The 22,044-nt window shown below is 60.7% G+C and overlaps 3 protein-coding genes across 12 annotated transcripts in view; 2 read left to right on the forward strand and 1 right to left on the reverse strand.

Annotated features, from left to right (window-relative positions):
* SYT2 (synaptotagmin 2) overlaps nucleotides 1–415 on the forward strand; it is a 78,946-nt gene extending 78,531 nt beyond the window's left edge. For both annotated transcript variants that reach the window (XM_038541859.1, XM_038541858.1), the window contains exon 9: nucleotides 147–415. In XM_038541859.1, the coding sequence (XP_038397787.1) occupies nucleotides 147–353 (207 nt within the window). In that variant the 3' untranslated portion in view covers nucleotides 354–415. The remainder of the gene's footprint in view (nucleotides 1–146) is intronic.
* Nucleotides 416–476: 61 nt separating this feature from the next.
* On the forward strand, nucleotides 477–4,067 carry LOC119876404 (collagen alpha-1(I) chain-like). Its single transcript, XM_038541733.1, has 5 exons — nucleotides 477–901; nucleotides 1,136–1,790; nucleotides 2,626–2,789; nucleotides 2,937–3,268; nucleotides 3,787–4,067. Exons 1-5 carry the CDS (start codon nucleotides 477–479, stop codon nucleotides 4,065–4,067), a joined length of 1,857 nt encoding a protein of 618 aa, XP_038397661.1.
* Nucleotides 4,068–5,033: 966 nt separating this feature from the next.
* The window catches only part of PPP1R12B (protein phosphatase 1 regulatory subunit 12B), a 205,135-nt gene continuing 188,124 nt past the window's right edge, over nucleotides 5,034–22,044 (reverse strand). For 4 of the 9 annotated variants that reach the window (XM_038541860.1, XM_038541864.1, XM_038541871.1 and 1 more), the window contains 4 exons: nucleotides 19,946–19,999; nucleotides 18,732–18,782; nucleotides 13,377–13,557; nucleotides 5,034–9,715 (listed from right to left, as the gene is read on the reverse strand). In XM_038541860.1, the coding sequence (XP_038397788.1) occupies nucleotides 13,423–13,557; nucleotides 18,732–18,782; nucleotides 19,946–19,999 (240 nt within the window). In that variant the 3' untranslated portion in view covers nucleotides 5,034–9,715; nucleotides 13,377–13,422. The remainder of the gene's footprint in view (nucleotides 9,716–13,376; nucleotides 13,558–18,731; nucleotides 18,783–19,945; nucleotides 20,000–22,044) is intronic. The other 5 variants (XM_038541862.1, XM_038541865.1, XM_038541873.1 and 2 more) reach the window with 3 other exon arrangements.

A 22,044-nucleotide genomic window follows, 5' to 3' on the forward strand; every position in this document is an offset into this window, starting at 1 on the left:
TGCCCGTGCGTCACCGCCGCGCCTGCCCGTGCGTCACCGCCGCGCCTGCCCGTGCGTCACCGCCGCGCCTGCGGGGGGGGCCGCGGAGGGGGCCGCGGGGGGGGGTCCCCGGGGCGGCGCCCGTCTCACCCCGTCCGTCCCCGCAGAAAGTGCAGGTGGTGGTGACCGTGCTGGACTACGACAAGCTGGGCAAGAACGAGGCCATCGGCAAGATCTTCGTGGGCAGCAACGCCACGGGCACGGAGCTGCGGCACTGGTCCGACATGCTGGCCAACCCGCGGCGGCCCATCGCGCAGTGGCACTCACTCAAGCCCGAGGAGGAGGTGGACGCGCTGCTGGGAAAGAACAAGTAGGGGCGGCCCCGCCGCGCCCCGCCGCGCCCCGCCGCCGCGGTTCCAGCCACACCGCCCCGCCCCCGCCCCCGCCCCCGCCCGCCTTCCCGCGCTTCCGCTTCCGGCGCTGAGCGGGCCCGGCGCATGCGCGGGGTGCAGGGGCCGCGTGCTCGAGGAGCCCGACGCCGAGGCCCCGCCCCCGCCCCGCCCCGCCCCGCCCCCGGGCCTCGGGGGCACGTGGTCGCCTCCAGGCCTCGCTCGTGCCCGCGCCGGGCTCGGGCGCTGCCTCCGCCCCGCCCGCTTGCGCTTCTCTTCTCTCCCACCGCCGCTGTCAACGCCGTCGTCGCCCGGGGCCGCGCCTCGAGGAAGGTGCGCGTGACCTCCGCCGCCCTGCGGCCCGGGGGGCTGCCGAGCCCTGGCCCAACCCGGGGAGGCCCGCGTCGTGGGCGCCGAGAAGCAGGACCGGCCCGGCAGCGGCTGCACCTGCTGGGCCCGGCCCCGCCACTCGTGCCCCCCGCCCCCCGCCCCCGGCCCCGCCCGGGTAAAAAGCCATATGCGCGGAGTCCCGCGTGCGCCGAGCCTCCCCCCACACGGAGCCCGGCAGGAGGCAGGCGGGCGAGCGAGGGCCCCGCGCCCCGGAGCCGCCCTGCGCCCCCTGCGCCTGCCCCCTGCGCCCCGCAGCCGCCCTGCACCCGACCCCCCGCCCCGGAGCCGCCCCGCGCCCCCTGTGCCCCGCCCCCCGCGGCCGCCCTTCGCCTCCCGCCCGGCCCGGGGGAGCTCAGCTGGGTCCGTGCCGAGCCCAGAGTCGCGCCCGCGGGGGCCGTGGGAGCTGCGGGGGGCGCGCTTCGGGTGCGGGGACTCCTCGCCCAGCCCCAGAGCTGCGGGTCCCGGGGCGTCTCCGCGCCTTCCCCACGGACCGTGTGCCCAGGCCCCGCGGAGCCCACGCCCTCCCTTTGCGCCCCGCGCGTTCCGCCGCCCGAGATGCTGCTCTGCCCGCGGAGCCCAACGGCCGCCGCCCCCCGAGGGCCGCAAGGGCAGCGGTCGCCCCCCCCGGGGCTCTGGGTTCCCCGGCCGCAAGGCGGCTGGATCCGCTGCCCCGGGCCCAGGTGCGCGGCCGCCCCCGGCGTGGGCCCCGTGAACTCGGCGGGCAGCGCCCTGGCTCGTGGGTTTTCCGCAGCTGAGAGCGAGGTCACCCTGGCCGCGGGCGTCCTGAGCCTGGCGGCCGCGCGGGCCCTTCAGAGCTGCTGGGGAGCCCGGGGCAGGCTGCGGGCGGGGCGGGAGCCGAGGCCGGGGCGGTGGGGGGGTCCCCCCTCGGCTCTGGAACCAGCCCAGCTGCCCCCGCGGAATCAGGGGGGCCGGGCGGCTGTCCCGGGGCTCCCGGCGCCACAGGGGCGGTGGCAGCGGCCGCCCGTGGGTGAAGCCAGCTCCCGAGCGCCCGGGCTGCGTGCAGGGGTGCGGGTGGGTGAGCAGAGGGGCCGAGAAGCCCCGGGTCGCGAGTGGGACGGAGAGTCCGGGTGGCCGTGCTGTGTGCTGATGCGTGGCCTCATGCACCCCCCGTCTGCCGCCCTGCACCTGCCCCCTCCCCCTGCACCTGCCCTCTCCCGCCACCGCCCGCTGCCCTGCAACTGCTCTCCCCCGCCCCCTCCCCCTGCACCTGCGCCCTCTCCCCTGCACCTGCCCTCCCCCTGCACCTGCCCCTCCCCCCACCGCCCGCCGCCCTGCACCTGCCCCCCCCCCCCCCGCCCCTTCCCCCCTGCACCTGCTCCCTCCCCGCCCCTCCTTGTGGGGCTGCTCGTGGCCCTCCTGGGGGCCTTGGCTGGTGGCGGGCAGGGAGGAGGCCCGGGCCCCACGACAGTTGCCCGCCTTGGCACGCCCGCCTGGAGGATGCCGGGTAGGGTGGCATTTGGGAGAAGCAGCAAAGGACTCCGGGCCGAGTGGGTCGCGGGCCCAGCCGGGCGTAGGGGGCAGGGCGGGTCGTCCCTGTGACATCCGAGTCCAGGGCGTCCTGGTTGCTGTGCGCCCGCCCTGCGGCCCTGCCCGGTCCCGGGGCCAGACCCTGGTCACCGAGGGTCTTAACCTGCTTTTCGAGCTGTAACACTGAGAAGGGGCCACTGTGACTTGAAGACACGCGAATATAGTTTATTTTTTAAGTGACAACAAAACAAGAACCTTCCGAAGCCATGGGGGCCTCATCCCCCCCACCCTACCCCCAGTGCATCCGGTTATGTGACCCAAGGTCGCCCCCGGGACCTCCCGGGCTCCTCACTCGCCTGCATGTCTCCGCCTCCTGTAGATCCGCTGCATGCCGGCCCGGTGCCCCCGAGGCCCCCGAGGCCCGAGCCCCCGTGTCACCCCGTCGGGGCCCCGTGTCCGCCCCGCCCTCGCGGACCTGGGCGCCCCGGAGGCCCGTCCCCACGGCCCGCACCTGCGCTGCGTCCCGCCCGGCGTCGGGTCCCGGTGGGCGCCCTGTGCGCTGCGCCCTGCCCCCGACCCCCGTGAACTAACTGAAAAGCCATAGAGGGGCTCCCGCCGGAGAAGCGCCCCGTGCCCCGACCGGCCCCCCACTCGTGAAGGGCTCACCCGCCGTCACCCTCCCGCTCCCAGCCCCGCGCCCCGGGGTGCGACGGTCGAGGGGCGCCTGCGGGGGACACGGGGCCCGGTCGGGACCCTGGGGACCGTGGGACGCGGAGCCCAGGTCCGGCGCCGCCCTCCGCCCTCTGCCCGAGCCGAGCGGGGGCAGCACGGGGCGCGGCCGCTCCTCCAGGAGGCCGGGCCCGCGGATGTCTCCACCCCGAAGGACCCACCGGCCGCCCCCGATCCCGGGGCCTGGAAGCTTCGAGACCCGGCGGGGCGGCCCCACGGGGACCCGCCGTGGTCGCGGGAGGAAGGACGCGCGGCCCCGCCCGCTCCGCCCGGCGGCACCCCCCCCCCCCCCCGTGGGCTTTCGTTCTTGTTTCCTGTCTCGTCCACCTGTTATTTTGTAACGAGCTGCGTCTCCTAATTAAAGAAATGAGCTGAGAGAAGCCTGGGGGGCGCGTGTCTCCAGTTTCTGCGGGGCTTGCGGGGCAAGGTGGGCGGGGGGGGGGGGTTCCGAGGGTGTGCAAGGTGCAAGGTGCGCGGGGGATCCTGAGGGTGTGCAAGGTCGGCGTAGGAGGTTCTGAGGGTGTGCAAGGTGAGTGGGGGTCCTGAAGGTGTGCAAGGTGGGCGGGGGGGGGCGGTTTCTGAGGGTGTATAAGGTGGGCGGGGGGGGGGTCAGAGGGTGTGCAAGGTGCATGGGGGGGGGTCCGAGGACCTGGGGCCCAGCATCTTGCTCAGGGGAGAGTCCCCGGGCCGAGGGGCTCTCTTCTAGGGGAAGCACTCCGACGGGGGTTTGGGGGTCGTGAGGGGCCCGGGTCCTTGACTCCGTTCCCGCGGGCCAGGCCGTGTCCACAAGGTCCTGGGTCCCCCTGCGAAGAGCTTCAGTCGGGGCGGAGGACGAAGCCCCAGAATTTGGGGGGACGCGAGTGCGGCAGGGGCGGGGCGAGTGAGGGGGTGGAGGGGCTGCAGGCCGGTGCCGGGGCTCCCCAGCTGGGCCGAGCTCGGATGACGCCAGTTTCCCGCCCAAACCGGAGGTTTAGCCACAGGCGGATCCGGGATCCGAGGGAAGGCGCCGCGGCCGGTCTCCAGGGGCGCCTCCCGGGAACCCCCTCCTCCCCGGGCCGCGGCGCCCCGACCTCCGCCTCCTTCCCGAGCTGATCTCAGGTCCTGCTCTCATTGGTTTTATTTTATTTTATTTATTTTATTTTATTTTATTTATATTATTTTTTATGATAGTCATACAGAGAGAGAGAGAGAGGGAGAGACACAGGCAGAGGGAGAAGCAGGCTCCATGCACCGGGAGCCCGACGTGGGATTCGATCCCGGGTCTCCAGGATCGCGCCCTGGGCCAAAGGCAGGCGCCAAACCACTGCGCCACCCAGGGATCCCCAAGATTTTATTTATTCGTAAAAGGCCCGGAGAGAGGGAGAGGCCGGCTACCCGCAGGGACCCCGAGGCGGGGCTCGATCCGGGCCCCGGGGTCACGCCCTGGGCCGCAGGCGGGGCCCGCGGCTCCCAGGTGGACGGGGTCGCGCTCCAGGTTTCACAGGGGCCGCCCCGGAGCCTGGCCGAGGCTCCCGTGAGCAGGTGGTCGGGCCGCGGCCGGTGGTGTAGACATGGCGGCCGCCGCCCGGGGCCGGGGAAGGAGGCGCTCCCGGGGCTCCTCCGGTGTCGCGGGCCAGGCGCCCCGCGCGAGCTCCTCGGCAGGTGGGGCGGCGGCTCCGAGGCCCCAGCGGCCCGCGCCTGGGTTCACCTGGGTTCACCAGGGTTCACCTGCGTCCGGGCTGGGCCGCCCTGGGGCCTGCGGCCTGGCTCCTCCCGTGGCTGCGGGGCCGCGAGCAGCTGCTGACGGCGACCGAGGGGCCGTGTCCTCCGCGGGCCGGCGCCTGGACCCTCCCCCCCGAGGCCCCCCCAACCTGCAGCCGCCCGCCCCCTCCCTGCGCAGCGCCCCTCCGCCCCGAGCCCCCGACTCACAGCAGCCGGCTGCGGGGTGGCCCCAGGCCCGAGCCCCCCACGCGTGTCCCGCAGCCCCGCCCTCCGCCCGGGATCCCCGTGCTGGCCCCTGCTGGCCCCGGGCGCCCCGCGGACGCCGGCGAACCCAGCTCCCGAGCCGCGGAGGCGCAGTCACAAAGTCAAAACACGGTTTATTTACTTGTTTATAAATACGGTTGTGTCTGCAGGCGCCGCAGGTGTGACTGTTATTACTCCAACTCGCGAACACGGGCACTAACACTACGGCCAACCAGCGCGGCGGCATCGCGCGTCTGGCGGTTGAAAGGCCACTCAGAGTTGCATAAAAATACATTCAATTCACAAAGCGGATCTGCGCCCCCCCCCCCCCCGTATATTTACAACAAGTGAATCCACACGTGGGCCCAAGAGTCACACGTGCGCTTCGGCTGGGGGGGAGGGGGCAGGGGCGGGGCGACCGGGGCCTTACAGGCGCCCCCACCCCTACGTGGTCACTGCCCGCCCCCAGCCTCGCTCGGGGCCTCCTGCGGCAGGTGGCGGGGCCGCTGCAAGCAGCACCTCCGAGGGCCCCGAGCTCCCGCCGGGTGGGGTGGGGGCGGGGCGGGGCGGGGCGGGGCGGCTGTGCACCCACGGGAGCTCCACGGGGCGGCCCGGGGGCGCTGCGGGTCAGCAGCCGGGGAGCGGCGCACGACTCCAGGCGGCGGCTGCCCTGAGGAGGACCCGCCTGCCGCCGAGGGTCGGACGGAGAAGCGACCCTGGTGACCCCAGAGAGGCAGGGGCCGCCCCGCGGCGGCGGTTAGGGCCCCGCGCCCCGGCCCAGCAGCTACTGTGGCTGCAGCCCCCGAGCTGACCCCGGGCTCCCACCAGGCCGCAAAGCCACCGCTCCGCCAGCCAGTCACCCTCAGCGTCAGGTCCGCTCTGCAGCAAGGCCGGGAGGGCAACCTGGGTCACAGAATCCAGAAGAAAACAAGATTTTCTGCCGTTAGAAAGAGCAAGAATTCGGAGTTCACGAAATGTCCTAATCGTCGTAGGAATAACTAAACCCCGGAATTTTAAGCTGAGAAAGGACCCTAAGGGCTATGGGGTCCAAGTGCGCTGTGCACACTGGTAAGAGGACTGCGGGGGCCGCAGGGCTGCCCAGCACCCGGCTGCTGGTTCTGACTCTGGGGGACTTGTCCCCCCGCGCTGCCTCCCCCCCAACACCAGTGCGGGGACCAGGACCCGCACCATGACTGGGCCTGACGACAACACAGCAGGTGTGGGGCTGCGGCGCCACCTCACAGCTTGCTCCAGGGGGGCCGGTGGCTCACCCGGGGGAGGCCCCGGGACTCCTCCTCCAGATGGCTCAGCTGCTGAATCCTCCGCTCGGACTCTGGGGGGCAAAGCAGCCTGGAAGCTGAAGCACCGACTCCGTCCTCTCCCCTCACACCTCGCCCCCCCCGAGGGGTGCCCACGTCCTCAGGAGGCAGACTCAGGACCCCGGAGGGGAGGCTGGCTGCGGGCGGGTTCCTTTGCCAGAAATCCCAAGACCAAACCAAGGGCAGGGCTGCTTCTGACTCCATTAAAAGCCCTTGATGGCAAAACAGGGGTTGACACACATCCTGTGGGATTCACAGGCTGGCTGGTGGCCTTCAGCCTTGTGTTCCTGAGCAGAACCGTCAAATAAGCACGTTTTGTTTTGGGGGGGTAAAGCACGTGAAATGATCCAAACCAGAGATGAGGCCCCCTTCAGTGGCCTCGGAGAGCAAGAAATGCACCCTGGCCTCCAACCTGGGGTGGGAGACGGGAAGGCCCAGAAGAGAAGCGAACGCGTCCTGTGGCTGATGGAAAAAGACAGGGAGGGTCCAGGGACTAGTGAGCGAGACCGCCCAACGGGGTTCAGCACCCCGAGGAGCCCAGGGCAGGCCTGGGCCTCAGACTCCTTAGAGGCGACGCCCCAGGACGTGCGGGAGCCGGTTGCAGCAGACGCAGCCCTGGCAGTGCTCAAGGCCCAGGGCCGTCTGGAGAACAAGCCCTGGAGACAAACAGGCGAAGCAGGGAAACTTCAGCCAGAGTCTCTGGAATGGCCGAACCGCTACTCCCAAAGGTGTGGCTTGGTTTTGAAAAACATCAAATTCATGAGAAGAGAGGATGGAAAGTTGTACTGAAACCTCCTTGCCCCATCGTGGCACTTCCCGTAAAGACTCTGACGGTGCAGCCGAGCACCGGCCGTTGGCCAGACCCGCCGTATTCACGCAGCTTGAGCCCCTGGGGTTGGGGTGCCCGGGTATCCAGACCAGTAGGCCGAGGACAGGGCACCTGTGGCCACCGAAGAGGCCGACAGCCCAAGAGAAGGGAGGCCTCCTGCTGGTCTCTAACCAGCAGTCCTGGGGCAGCTGTGAAGAAAGGGCGTCTGACCCTCTGGGAAGGGACCGGGATGCTGAGTGTGTCCGTGTAATAAAATCAATTCCTTAACAGAGAGTGTCTGAAATTACCCAGGATGGTTTACACTTTCACGATTTCTTGGGCATAGAATCCAATATTCCTGAGATCGAAATGCTTGTAAATGTTTCATCACAAGGAGAACTTTCTGGCAAGAAAAGGCATCTTTGATGTGCAAGGGCTGCGTGTGGTAGCGGGGCCTAACACCAACCTCAGAGTTTTAAGATCCCGTCCCACGCTCTTGCGAGGCACCAGCAGAGGAGGGGGCCCTCGGGAAGCCGGGCCCAGGCTGCCCGGTGAAGAGGGGCGAGATGCTCTCCGTCCCTGAGGAAGACGCAGCAACCACACCCAAGCCCTGCCCAGTGCCCGGGGTGTGTTGGTCCCCCCCCCCGGCCCCCCAAAACCAGGGGATGTGTGTCGTGGCCGCGAGGAAGCGTTTTACCCTGACTTAGCTTTTGCCGAGAACGGAGCCCACAGCATTCCCCTGCGCATGCAAAACCCCAATCAGTAGTAGTGCTTGGGAACGAAGAATGCTGTATGGGGCCTTGCCAGCGGGGACACATTTCCTATTCTGGAATTAGGATCCTGAATGACAGCCTCTGGTTTAAAGAGCATGCGATGTTTCAGACGGGCCGCAGAGCACTACACTGACGTTTTCTGGAAAGAAATTAAAAATGGCCAGAGGTAGTATGTGTTCGGAGAACGGCCCCTGCAAGCGCTGAATATCCCAGCCAAGGAGTTCCCGAGCTGCACTACAGAGAAGCCAACCGGGCGGAGACACCGATGAAGGACCAACAGGTTAAGGGGCGGCAGGGGGTCGCCCCCACGGCCAGCCGCCTGCCCCTGTGCTGAGGCAGGAGCTGGCCACGCCTGGGCTTGGCTGTTTTAAGAGGCCGTTTCTGTCCAGCGGAGGCCAGACGAGGTGGGACTGGCAGGAGCGGACGCCGTGAGGGGCGCCCTAAAGGCCCAGAAGGCGCCCACCTGAAGGAAGGTTACGGGGAGGTGACCCAAGGGCCGAGCGGAGCCCCCGCAGGCAGACCCCAGCTCGTACTGGGAGGAGCTTGCTGGTTATCAGACCTGCCCACATTTCAAGGAATGAAGCCACCGGGAGCACCGGCTGTGGGGCAGAGCCGTGGCCTCGCCGCAGGTGCGGGTCCCTGCGACCCGACGACGGGAAGCTCCCCCAAGCGACCTCCGGGCCTCGCCGCTCTAAGATGCCGTGACCCCATCAGCGGGCTGGAAGCAGCTCGTCCCTCCACCCTCTCGGGGGTCTGTCCCCTGATGCAGCCGCCAGAGTCCCCAGACACCTGCTGACAGCATCCGTGTCTCCCGACGGGCTGGTGGCCCGGGTCGGCCCCCCACCCAGCCTCCCTCCCCAGCTCTCAGGCCTCCTCGCAAGGACTTCCTTTCTCCGGAGGAGCAGGTGCCGGTGCAGAGAGGGGAGAACAAGGTCACGGGGGGGGGGGGGGCGGGGGGTGTTGGTTGGGGAACAGGGGCAGGCGAGGAGAACCGGGGGTGGACAGCTGCCGGGATCTGGCTTCGCAGCACGAGGGCCGGTGGTGCTGTCAAGGCAGTTCGCCTGGTCTCCCGGGTGCCCAAGAACGGTGCTCCATGGTGGCCAGACGAGTGGGTCACACGCTCCGTCCTAGGCCAACACCGTGGGGGGCGGAGGCTGAGGGCGACGGCGAGGACGATGAAAGGACCGAGACAGGAAGGAAGCCAGGTCATCCGAGCCTGGGGAGGGGGCAGGGGGGTGGGGTGGGGACACGGAACCGAGACACGGCGGGGATGGTGCCGGGCTGCCGACAGAGAAGAGAGCAGCAACCCCGGAGCAAAGTCGGTTCCTGAGAGCCGCAGAGTGCCTGTCACCTCGGCTCCGGAGGCCGGCCCACGGTTATGCCAACATCCTGATCTCTTGGCGTCCCGGGCAGGTCCTGGAGGGGCCACCGTAAGACTCCCCTAGACCAGGGACGTGGGGTCCGCGGAAAAGGCTGTGGGCTACTGGGTGGGCTGAGGCCTACAGGTTCGGGCCCAACCCAAGGTGGGCAAGGAGCTGAGCAGCAGGAGGCCGGGATCCATGGCCGAGCCCCGTGTTGGCCCCAAGGCCCTCTCCAGCCGGCTCCGACGACCACGCTGGAGCTGGGGGGGCGGGGGTCACGGGCGGAACAGACGCTGAGAGCGCAGAGGGAACGTGCGCGGGGGAGGTGGCTGCAGGGGGGTGCGGGAGTCCTTCCACCAGAACATTCACCATTTGGGGCCGGAAGGCGGCGGCCGGAACGAGGGGGAGAGCAGCCCGCGCTGCCGGGCCTCCTCGTCGGGAGCCTGGTCTACTTGGATAGTTTGCTGATGACTCGGATGAGGGCGCCGTTTTCATCTTTCAGCCTCTGGTTGTCGGACTTCAGCTCTGTTAACACCTGCGGGGACAGGGGACAGGGGACAGGCGTGTTAGAGCTTGGCCCGCGCCCCGCACCCTCTCACCCAGGCCAGCCGGGCGGGGGGCAGCCGGCGCCGTGAGCCCCTGCAGCGCCCCCCCCCCGGCGGCTCTCCCCTGCACCTGCTGGGCCAGCCCGTCCGTACTGGGGGGACCACGGCCCCCCGCCTGCCAACGGGCACGCTGGGCCTCGGCCTTGTACCGCACGCCCCTCCCTGCATCTCCCGTCCTCCCGGGCTGCGGGCGGCTCTCCGTCGCTCCTGCCCTGAGCTCGCGGAGGGGAGCCCACGGGAGCCCACGCGAGCCGCGGGGATGCAGCGGGAGACGGAGGAAGGAGCGCCGGGCCAACGGGGCTGAGGTGCCGCCCGCGGGGATGGCCCAGGCCCCAGGGCCCCCACGCGCGGGCTGTGACGCGATGCACCAGGACCCCCGCGCCCACCACCAAAGCCGAGAGGCCAGGGACCCAGCGGGCGCTGGGGGCACAAGAGGGCCGTGTATGCACCGAGCTCCTGCCCAGAGCTCCCGTGGCGGCTCCCGGGGGGCCGTGGGGCCGCAGCAGCAGCTCCGGGGACGGCGGGCTTCCCGGCGGTGGGCGCCTGGGGGGCGGAGGCCCTTCCACCTGCACACGCGGCGCCCCGCGCTGCTCCCCCTGCTCCCCTGGGTGCACATGAGCGGCGCCCCGAGCCCCCCGGGCCCTTCCAGGGCTGCCACAGCTCATCGAATTGGAGCTCGGCTGAGCCCTCCCTGCTTCGGAAACGCCGACTTGCTGAGCCGTGGTGTGATCTCACGTTAGGGACTTGATGCTTTGGGGAAAAAAAAACAACTGGCCGAGGTAGTTTGGCAGCCGCAGCGCACGACAACCAACACGGAGGGGGAGCGTGGGCACAGCAAGCGCGATGCACAAATCAAGGGGCAAAAGCCTTGTACCTGACCCCACAGAGGAGATGCCCAGGTGCTGTGACACACGGGGCTCCAGCCTGACCAGGGGCACAGGCGGGGGCACTGCAGGGGCACGAGGTTTACCAGGCTCCGCGGCAGCCCCTGAGGCCAGCTTTTCTTAATTTCTGACTTTCTAGGTTACGGCAGCTTGATGGACGCTGGCCTGGGCAAGTGCGACCGCCGCCGGCCTGGGGTGGGGCTGTGCTGCAGGCCAGGAGCCCCGGGGGGCCAGGCCGGCTGGGGCGACCCAGGCGCAGGCAGGGAGGGGGCGGGGAGCCCCGCTGCTTACACCCGGGGCAAGGGGCTTGCGCCACCTCTTAGGGGATCCCCACGGACCAGCACAAAGACGAGGCAGGACAGAGTCCCTGAGCACACCGACCGGTGGCCTAGCCACCGTCTCCCTCGGGCAGGGGGCGGCACGGGCGTCTGCGAGGGGCCCGCCAACAGGGACTCGGGGTTAGCAAGGCATGCGTCTGCTCCAACTCCAGCCCCGCTCCTGGCACACAGGTACTTAGGGCATAAGGAGAATATGTAAACAGGTGAGCAGGGCTCAGTTCCAGTAAAACTTTATTTTTGGACACCAAGGTTTGATTCTATATATTTTTACATGTCACGGAATATTCTCTTGATCCCGCCCCCAGCCTGTTTCTACGGCTCATGGGCCAGACTGAGGGGCCCGTCTGCGGGTCCGCTACAGGAGCCGTGTACTGCGTCAAGGCCTCTTCGCAGTGGCAAAATCTTTTGGCAGGTGGCTGGGGGCTTGCTAAGAGGCCGAGAGCGCACAGGGCCGCCCTCCGTGCCGCAGCAGCGACGGCGGGGCACAGCACGGCCCAACAGGACCCCTCACACCACGCTCGGGCCCCGTGCTCAACAAGCGGCCGGGCTCCGCCCCACACCAGACAGCTCCCCTCCCGGGGCCGAGGGCTTGGAAGCCTGGCATACTTGTGTGAACCTCGGGTCCACCCTGACTCTCGGTGACCTCGGGCAGGTTATTTAAATTGTAACTCATTTTTTCCATCTGGTACAATGATTGTTCTGGGGACTGAGGCAAAAGCATACAAACTACCGTGCAGGGACCCCTGGGGGGCTCCGCGGTGGAGCGGCTGCCTGCAGCCCAGGGCGTGACCCCGGGGTCCCAGGATGGAGTGCCCATCGGGCTCCCTGCATGGAGCCTGCTTCTCCCTCTGCCTGTGTCTCTGCCTCTCTCTGGGTCTCTCAGGAATAAATACATAAAATCTTTATGGAAAAAAAAAGTTCCGTGCACAGGCCTTAATAAATGACAACTGTCACCGTAGGTCTTAACTACTGAAAGCACACGATCTAGTTTTGCCCCGTATCCTAGACTATCTTGCACAAAGACGGAAACTAAACACAAATGGCAGATCTGTTTTGGGGTCCCTAGTTCGTCCCTGTCGAATCTCCCCACGATCCTGAGGCTTACTGTGGAGCGTGGAGTTTGGACCTAACACGGCACCACGTCGGGTACCGGAGCAGCTTGGTGCCAGGCTATGTATCGCTCCCCTTTCAATTTTCTTGGTGTGTGATGGCATCTACAGCAGATATTAGCTCAGCCCTTACGGTAATTTGGGGGCTTCAGATCTAGTGGGTATTAGCTGGCAGCCCCTGACCCTGAAGGCACAAGCAAATAGGCACAGAAAAGAACAGACGTTGGTCAGGACTAATTAGATCGTTGCTGAAAATTAAAAACTCATTTCAGAGGGTGAAGCCGCTCAGCAGTGGCGACCCCATCACAGCATCGTGATGGGAAAACAAGTTATCTGTGAGCTTGTCTTGCAGACCACACATATTTGCAGTTCTCGGTTGAAATAAACGCCCTGCTCCCTGCTCCACTGACTGCCATCTCCCTTGCAAAGCCACCTCTGCTAGGGAACGTCTGGCTGGGCGAGGGGTGGGGGTCCGGGGGCACATCCCTAGGGCTCAGAGATTTGTGACAGGGATGCGAGCGATGCCTCCCGGGGATGGGGAGAAAGCAGAGATTACTGCAGGAGGGAGGCAAAGAATATCCAGTTCTACTCAGACGGCGGGATGCACAGCGTTTGCTGGCGTGCAGCTCTGGCCTCTGCGCCACTGGCCCCATCCAGCATGTCGGATGCAGAGGACTCAGCTCTGTCTGGTAGGCAAAGGGCCATTTCCAACCCTGGTTTCATAAAGGAATCATAAAGACACAGGAGGTCTGAAAAACTATTGATGCCGGGGTCCCAACCCAGACGACTGATTTTGGGGCGTGCGTTGTGGGGGGGTACGCCCAGGTACCATATGTTTCAAGTTCCCAGCCAGGGTTGAGAGCCCCTGCCCTTGGTTACCCCAGGCTCAACAACAATTTGGAGTCCAGGACCAACCCCAACCGCTTCAGCAACCCACAACTCCACCAAAGAAACGTGCACAGACACAGGTGTGAGCACACACATGTACACCTCTGTGTAGCCGAGTAGCCACGTGAGCAAACCCATATTCGGTCTGCAGGGGGGGAGAAGGCCGCATGTTGCTCTTACCAAACAGACCACGAGCCCAGGCAAGGACCCCCCACTGCCCTCGTCGCCCTAAGCTGTCCTGTCCCATCCGTGATCTCAGTCCTGGCTCCTTCCACCTGCAGATGCCTGACACGGATAGGCACCGCGTGTGGCGGCTCTGGTGGAGCGGGGTGAGCACAGGGCTTCTGGGCCCAACAAGAAGGGTGAACGTGCCTGCAGTGGTGGAGGAGGGAAGTGAGGTGGAGAGGAGGGGCAAGAACTAGAGCTCCTGCACTTCCGAGGACTCGACGGACTCCGAGAGCCTGGCCACAACTCGAGTCAGGGCCCTGTTCTCAGCCTGCAGTTGCTCGTTCATCTGCTTCAGGGTTTGAATCTGTTTTAGCTGGTGGAGGTTCTGTAGAGAGTGAAACATGGAGGGGACAGACAGACAGAGAGAAAGAGACAAGACAGACCAGAAGAGATCAAAGTAGGACAAAGAAATCACGTGACCTTTTGTTTTTGTTTTTAGTCCGCATGCAAGAAAGGAAATGAGAAAGGCAGGAGTGATGGTGCAGGAGGGGGAGGGACAGGGAGGAATGCGCCAGCGAGGGGGGAGCCAGGCCTACGGTCTCGGCTGAGGCCTACGGGGGGCTGAAGGTCGGCCACGTGGACACCACCACAAGGCTCTCAAGCAGCGCATGTGGAGCACTTCTGAGAGTCATAGTCCACACGCTGTTTGGGGCCTTCTGAGCTGATTCAGCGCGGTGCAGCCCGAGCCTCGGGGCCCTTCTTCATCGTCAGTGGACCTGGAGTTGAGGACTCCGTGTTCCTAAATCCAGCTGAGGCCCTTTCCTTTCTCCCTCCTCTCCTCTCGTCCCCATACTTGGCCCCCTATTCGTACTTGTGTTTTCTTTTTATTTCTGGGTCCTTCTTTTATTTCTTATTCAAAATAAATAAATAAATAAAACAAGGAAAACAAAAGAGGGGCCTGTTGTTTAAGTACCTGTACAAGGCATGCACTGTTTAGAAGGTTCAAGTGGCACATACGAAGACAAGACACTGGCAGCTGTCTGCACGGTGCTCTGACCTGTTTGGTAGGATGATGCTTCGTTAACCCTGCTGGTTCTCCTCTGCAGTCCAGAGGCTTGTTCCAAGATCCAAGAACTGCTACCTCGCCTTTGACCTGCTGTATGACTACGTGCATCATGGAGTTCACAGCTAACCGTGCGCTCTTTGTTGCAGCTCATGAAGAGGCTGGCAGCTGTTTACAACATACACACTCATACTCTGAAAATTACAGCTGTGCACTGAAGTTGGAGAAATCATAAATGTCCAAGATAATAGAATTGGTTAGAATGATGTACTAGTTCAGACCTATCTGTAAGTATTACCGATGGAACAGAACAACAGCCCACAGACACTGTTCCTAATACCTTGTGGCCCATAAAGGACCTTAAAGACTTCACTAAACGGCATTGTATCCCCGGCCTGCCTACTGTTATTTGTCCTTGCCTAAGGGGTCATCTGTACTGACCCCATAACCAAGACCATCAGCTCTTTGGGAGGAGGAAATGATTTTATTATGCAAATGGGGCTTCATAGAGGAAGATGAAAAATCCTGTCGATTACAGTGACGACAAACCAGAGAGAAGCCTCTCATACCCACATGGATGTGAGGGATAGAAATGAAGGATTAGTGGGTCATAGTTGGAAGTGAAGAAGCAAGAAAATGAAAGGCAGCATGAAGGGGAAAAAACAGTGAAAACGAAAAACAAGCAGAGACAAACTGCTGAATCTCTCTTTCCCCAAAGAGGGAGAATGAGCACCTTGGGAAAAAGGTAGAGCAGCCATTGAAGGGCAGGGGCCAGGCAATGCTCTTTACCCTCTGCAAGCATCTCATCCATGGAGAGGACTGGGATCAGAGGAGATCATGGTGCAGCATATGGGAATATTTAAAGAAATGGGCAGGGAACAAACGTTAAGAACCAACGGAAAGTCCCTGGCTCTCACCCTTCTTTGGTGTTGACGTTGGACCAAAGCTTTCAACATAATCATTGTCATTATATGGAGTGGTCCTTGCCTCCCAGGGAATATTGTTAATGACACGAACTATGAAAATGATTCCATCTAACATGTGAGTACAAGCAGATCGAGGTAGAAGAATCTGGAAGCTAACAGCATGAGGGAGAGAGGCAGGAAACAATCTGATGGAATGTTCCATAGGGAACAGAACTGGAAACAAGGCACGGTAAGGAGATGGAGGGGAGGGCAGGGCACAGGGCAAGGTGGGCGAGGGCAGGATCAACTAGTGGTATTTCCAGAGTAAGTAAAAATAAAAATTCCAAGACCAATCTAAAAGGGGAGTGGCTGCTGGGCCCCTCATGCAAGGACCCGGGAGAGGGAGGGCGAGGGTCTGGGAAGGAGGCCGAGGCTGAATGGAGGGTGCAGCAGGAATGTCGTCAGGTCGGAGGTAGGCAAGCCCCAGAGCAGCGGCTCGCGCTGACATGCACAGCTGTCAGGGGCTGGCACGGAATCCCACTGCAGTCCAGGATCCGAGCGCAGTCTGTCCTGGGCAGAGCTCAGAAATACTTACCCTTCAGGTAAGGCCAGGGAGGCACCACCCATGTCACAAGCACAGAGCCCCGGTACATCTGGGGGAGCCCGACGCATGGTCCCCTTTTAACCTGGCTCTGGCACTTTATTTGCCAGAGTCACGAGAACAGGCGCCAGAGTCACGTTGTGTCCTCCAGCACCTACCGCATCTTCGGGGGTCCCTGGAGGACCTGCTCCCTACTGACTGCCCCAGAGGTCTGAGCGTCTGTATAAACCAAATGGACAACAGGCCAGGGGCTAACCGGCCCGCGGCTCTGCTGGGTCCCAGGTGGCCTGGCTGCCTACAGCACAGATTTTGACCACTGACCACTCCCAAGATGTTCATTACCGTCAGCTGTGGCCCCAGGGAAGGCCCGAAGGCTACCCAAGCGGCTTACAAGGCTCCTTGAAGGCCAGCGACAGCAGCTTCATGATGTTTGTATCTACATATGGGGAGTTTCTGCCTATCTCAAGGTGTTGGCTTCGTGGCGTGGTGTTCCTGCCCCCTCCCCTCTAGGGGAGCTGGACGATGCGGAAACCTGGTGTTGGGCTTTGCTCTGAGCAAAGGGCGTTTAGGGGCTTTAGGACTTGCAGGTGTTTCTTCTCCATGTGGCTTTGCAGTTGGTGATGGAGAACAATGGCAACTGACCGAATGGGTCCATTTTTTTAACTACAAAAACAAAAACAGCTTCAAATTGGTGTACCTGTTTTTTGAGGTCTAAACACTCAGGATCTGGTTCCATTTGATAATTTAAACAACTGAATTTGAAGTTGGCTGGTAAATGACTTAAGGCTGAGAGAGCAAACACCTTCATGTACTACTTTCCTCTACTGAGGAAAGAAAGGAAGTCGTGACCTAGTTTAGGAAATGACAACCTCATAGGGTAGGGAGAGAAAAATACGTAAGCCTGTCTCAAACCATAGGACTGGGAGCCACTAGAACCCTGGAAGGGGCTCTCATGCCCAGTAATTTAGGGTTGGGATAGGAGGACAGAAGGACTCAACTGCTCCATTTGGGGACTTTCTGGGTCTTGTGCGTGGGCCAGGGTGGACGTGGTGCAGAGTTCCACGACCAGTGGGTCTGGGCTGGCTTTGGGGTCCTGGGTACTCATTAGAAGGCACCAGCTTTGGCCTCACTGACATGCTCCTGACCAGCATGCAGGCTATTCCTTAATGAGCATCACGGACAGCTGCCTCACAGTAGAGTACAGATGGCATCACTCAGGGAGTTTCAAAAATGGAGGAAACCCCCAGTGCAACAACCAAGAGCAGTGGAGATGGATTCATCAACAACTGCTTAGCGCTACTAGCACACTGCTCTACGTGGGAGTGAACACCTGTGTGGTAGGCCAGGTGGGTCTGGAAGGAGCAGAAGACGGAGACGCTAAGGGGGAGGTCGTCACTGCAGGAGAATCAACCATTTGTTATTTGTACTTCTTGCTATTTTACATCAACTTGAAAGAAGTAAGTGCTGCTTTCTGGAGATATAAGTAGGTATTACTCAAAATTCTATGTGAATGTGATCAGTTATGATCAGTTACAGCCTTGGAACCGTGACTGTAAGACCTCAAGAGCAGGGCACATCTTCTTTGTTCTGGAATTATAAAGAGTAACAGGACTATGAGAAGATCCACTATGAGTGCTGGATCTTGTGTAAATTGGGGCCTTGTCAGGTCCTGAGAAAGATTTTTTTTTTTTCAGTAAATAACCTAATTTTTTTGGCCATTGTAATAAACGTCTCTCCTAATGTGCTCCGATTGCATATTACGGATGCTTGCTCACAGGAGACCTGGGATCTGCCTCATACTACCCCAGTGCTCTGGTTCCCAGGCAAAGAAACCTGAGTTTCGCCAGATGAATGCTTTGTAACAGACATCTGGTAAAATAAGATCCTTGAAGAAAAAAAAAAAAAAAGCCAAGGCCCAGCAAAAGCCCTAGGTGATTACGGGCGTGTGGCGTCATGCACTTGCAGGGCTCAGGTGCTCCCGAATCCCATCCAGGTGGCTACCCGGGAAGCTCTATACTCCCTACCGCTCGCATGCCCCTTCCGCAGCAGGGAACGGACTCTTCTGGGTGGACTGTCAGTTCTTAGCACTCAAAGCTGCCCAGGGTGGCGGCTGTTCATTACAGCGGCTAATGGAGATGATGGTCATTGCAGGCCGGTCACGGTGCAGGAGAGGAAAGCAGTGAGCCATGGAGTATAACTGGAGGCATGAGCCCTGAGCTCATTCTAGTGGGCGAGTGCTGAGTATTACTGCGGACTTCTGGGGAAATGGACTGGGGCAGGAAATCGATGTGTGAACCAATCTGCATTCTGCTGCAGAATGACTCAAACAGCTCTTCCGGCAAGGAGCTGAGACAGGGAGGTGCACCCGGCAGGAAGGTCTCTGGCCATGTTCAGGCTTCCCCAGGCGCCTAATGTGAGGCCTGCAGAGGGGGCAACCTTGTCTTAGCCTTTTCATCCAGCCCCTGGGGACAAAGCTATTGCTTAGAGAATCTTAGAAGTTTGGGATCCCTGGGTGGCTCAGTGGTTGAGCGTCTGCCTTCGGCTCAGGTCGTGACCCCGGGTCCCGGGATCGAGTCCCACATTGGGCTCCCTGCATGGAGACTGCTTCTCCCTCTGCCTGTGTCTCTGCCTCTCTCTCTCTCTCTCTCTTTGTGTCTCTATGAATAAATAAATAAAATCTTAAAAAAAAAAAAAAGAGAATCTTAGAGGTTCAACCTAGGTTTGTCTCAGGTCAGCCAGACACCTCCCCTGAAACCAGAGGCAGCACTGGTTCCCAGAAGGGCGGTGGGGTGCCCACAGGGGATGCTGTGTGATCTGAGAGCGCTTATGAAATGGCTGAGGAGAGAGGCTCAGCTCCTCTTCACACATCGCTTCTTGAGGGGGCTGAGTGTGTGGGGAGACCCGGAAGGGTGGGCCTACGCTCAGTCACCCAGTCCTGGCAGGCACTTGGAGAATGGGCGCACACAGAGAGGACGGAGATCTCTCCATACCTTCATCTCCTCTTCCATTTCTGACATTTTCCGCTCCAAGGCTCGCCTCTCCTGTTTAGAAACAATGAGACTGTTGAACATCTACTGGGTTTAGAGGGGAGTCAAAATGCTGCTTCCCAGGTGCCATGTGATCAGCAGCGTCACGTCTCAGGCAAACCTCATGCAGGGGACTGAGTGCTCAGATCTGTGTGATGGAACTACTTCACTGATAGAAATCACATGACCTAAATCTCCCATCAGACATTTAGAAGATAAGCAAATGGTCGGGCCATCGCCATTCTGCGCAAGCTGAAGATTTCATGGAATTTCAAATGACTGCAAGTGACCAGGGCCCTTGCTCTGTATTAGGAAGAGGCATCCTTATCGTCTGTAATGCTCCCCCCAAATTCCTAAGGAGCTGCTTCTACCATGATAGGGAGCAGATGGTGAGTGGGGAAGTATCATCTAGGAGGAAACCGCACCCCTCCCCCTCCCCCTCTCTCTTCCAGCAGCCGACTCCTCATTTAGTCTGAACTCAGAGATTCCTTGATTAGCTGAGATACCAAGGAGGTTTTGTTACAGGCCAAGGAAATAAAATGTAAAACTTTGCTGCTTTCCAAATTAAACAGGAGAGATGGGAACATATTAAACCTCTGGGGTTCAAATCGCAGCTAGGGTTCATCAATAAATCTGAGTTTTCCCAATCCAAGAACGTCAAATCCCAGAAAAATATTCTGAATGCAGTCAGGGGGAGGTCAACAGTTGAGCCAGAATGCCCCCTCACCACCCCCCGTCAGAGTGAGTGGAAGACTCTGCTGGCTCATATTTCAGCTCAGGAGCCCAAAATCAACGGCAGAGGGTCCTCCTGAAAATGTCCTTTTTGTCCAAGGTGACAGGAAGGGTAAAGAGACCTTGGTCCTGGGCACGTGTGTGCGTGCAGGTCTGCTATGCACCCAACCAGTGCATGGGGTGACCTTCCAAGGACCTTCCCACCCTAAGGCTGGAATAAGTGAAAAGTTCGGACCATCTGAAGAAGCCAAAAGGACTAGTAATCAAATTGCTGTCCAGAATCACACAAAAAGAATTTATTATCAAGCCGGGAATGGAATGTGGCAGGACTCCTGCCTTCTTAAGACAAACTTTTTCCACTGGCATGAACAACAAAGTGAGAGAGAGAGACTCAGATGGAACGGGGGCCAGGGTGGGGGGTGGCGGGGAGAGAAGCACACACATACCCGTTTCTCCATCTCCAGCATTGATGATCGGTCAGAGGTCTTCTCTTGTTTCTGCTAGTGCAAATTGAAAAGAAACAGCGGTCACTTGGGTTGTCTCAGGGTCAGCGGGATGCCCAGTCTGGTTTAGCTCCGCCGTCGGGACATCCAGAGATAGATGTCAGGGCTTTGGGCTCTTGCCACGGCAGAGGCTCCCAGCACACAGATTCTGGTAGACACCAGAGAGGTGATCCCATAACCCAGAGGGCATGAGAAGTGGCTTTCTTCTGTGAAAACCAGAGACTCATGAACGTGAGTGTCCAAGCCCCACGGCACACTTCCAAGCAAGCCCTTTGCACTCCTATTTTTTCTGCTCTGGGCACTGACGCGACTTTCTTTTAAAAGCAGTCGTTTTCATGTGTGGATGGGCTTCCAGGGGTTCTCAGGAGCCCCCTCGCGCAATCTGCCCTACTTTGAACTGAATAGTTCCACTTTTATCTGTTTTGTATATTGAGCTTCCAGGCAGGGTGTGATTTTATCTGAACAAAAGATCAGAATTTTATTTTAGAACATCTTTGACTTCTGCTATACATTTCACAGGAGGGCCAAGGGAGGGATTTAGCCACTACAGCTCAAAAGTAGAATAACTTCGGGCAGTGACTCTTAAATAGGGAATGGAAATGAACCGTGAGTTCCTTTTGGCTTTGGCATTGTAGAATTTCTCACATTTAATAGACATTTTACCTACACAGGGTGATTATTTTTATTTAGATTGGTACCATGCACAAAAAAATTTTAATAAATATAGAAAGTATGCTGGCCTTCTTGCAGGGGTTTCTTTTTCCAGAATATAAAGGAAGAGCTGGAACTAACAGTAAAACTCTTGATTTTTGGCTCCTGTCCTGGGCTTTCACCTTCTGTTCTGAAGGCCATGGCCATCTGCCTTTACACTGAATCTACTACGAAGTGGAAGGAAAAGAAAAAAAGGCAGCAGTAGACCCTGGAGCTTGTTTATATCCTCCGTGGTCTCTCTCCCTGAGCCTGAGATGCACAGAAGCTGTCGTGATTTCACGATTTTCTTTCTTTCTTTTTTTTTTTTTTTGATTTCACGATTTTCACTTAGTTCACATCTACAGAGTGACTTAGCTGGCTTGTTTGAACCAAAGAACTGGTTTGGTTTTGTTTTTTAAATCTTAACCCCCGAAGAGTTAGGGTGGACCTTTCATGTAAAACATTGAGTGTGTCCATGTGGTAAGTGTCTCCCTACAACGTGTGGGGCTGACAGGCCCTGCTCTCGGTCGGGCCAGGCAGCTCCATTTGTGGTAAACAGCAGAGAACTGCTCTGCAGCACCGTGATTTCTTCTGAATTTCAGTAACTTGTATTTGGCAAAACTAAGTGTACTCCGACACACCCAGCAAAGCAGTTGGCTAGAAAGTAGACCCTGCTCCCCAGTGACTGCAAAGGCTGATTTTATTTTCAGTGTCCTCCGTGCAAGCCAATGTCAGCAGCTTGTTAGGCTGCTCGCTGTTCCGAAGCACAAGCCGGTGGAAAAGCCAAGAACCCCTAAAGGTCAAAAAATGTGCTGTCAGAAGAGTGCTTCTGGCGGGAGTGGGGAGCAGGTGAAATCGGGTCCTCTTGTGGATCCTCATAGGGCTGCTCCGCAATTTTCTGCAAAATAGCCCCAGTGATTCCTGATGAGAAGCAGCCCAAGATCTGTATTAATTAATCCTTGTCAGTTCACGGCACCACTCAGAGTAAGAGTCCGCCTTGGGCACCTTCTGAGCGTGTCCTGTGAATGAGACCCGCTGCCTGCCCGGGAACGCTGCGGGCCAGAAGAGCCTCCTTGAGGTTTATGTGGTCTGTCCCTGCCATGCTCATGCGCATGCATATAGATTTTCTTCTGGATCGAGACCCACTTTCCTGGTCTCACTGAGTCACTCTGGGGCAGTGAGTCTCCGCAGCGGAAGAGCCGCGTTCAGCTCTAACCACCAGGCAGAGGGGGAGCCTCCTACCAGCCGTGGGCCAGGCCCTTCACTGGGCACCCTGCCGCGCCCTCTGGCAAACGCGGTGTCCTGGCTGTCCTGCGGAAGTCTCAGGCGAGTGCTGGGGTGCTGTCTTCCAC

This window comes from Canis lupus, chromosome 7, assembly GCF_011100685.1.
Source record: "Canis lupus familiaris isolate Mischka breed German Shepherd chromosome 7, alternate assembly UU_Cfam_GSD_1.0, whole genome shotgun sequence".
Lineage (NCBI taxonomy): Eukaryota > Metazoa > Chordata > Mammalia > Carnivora > Canidae > Canis > Canis lupus.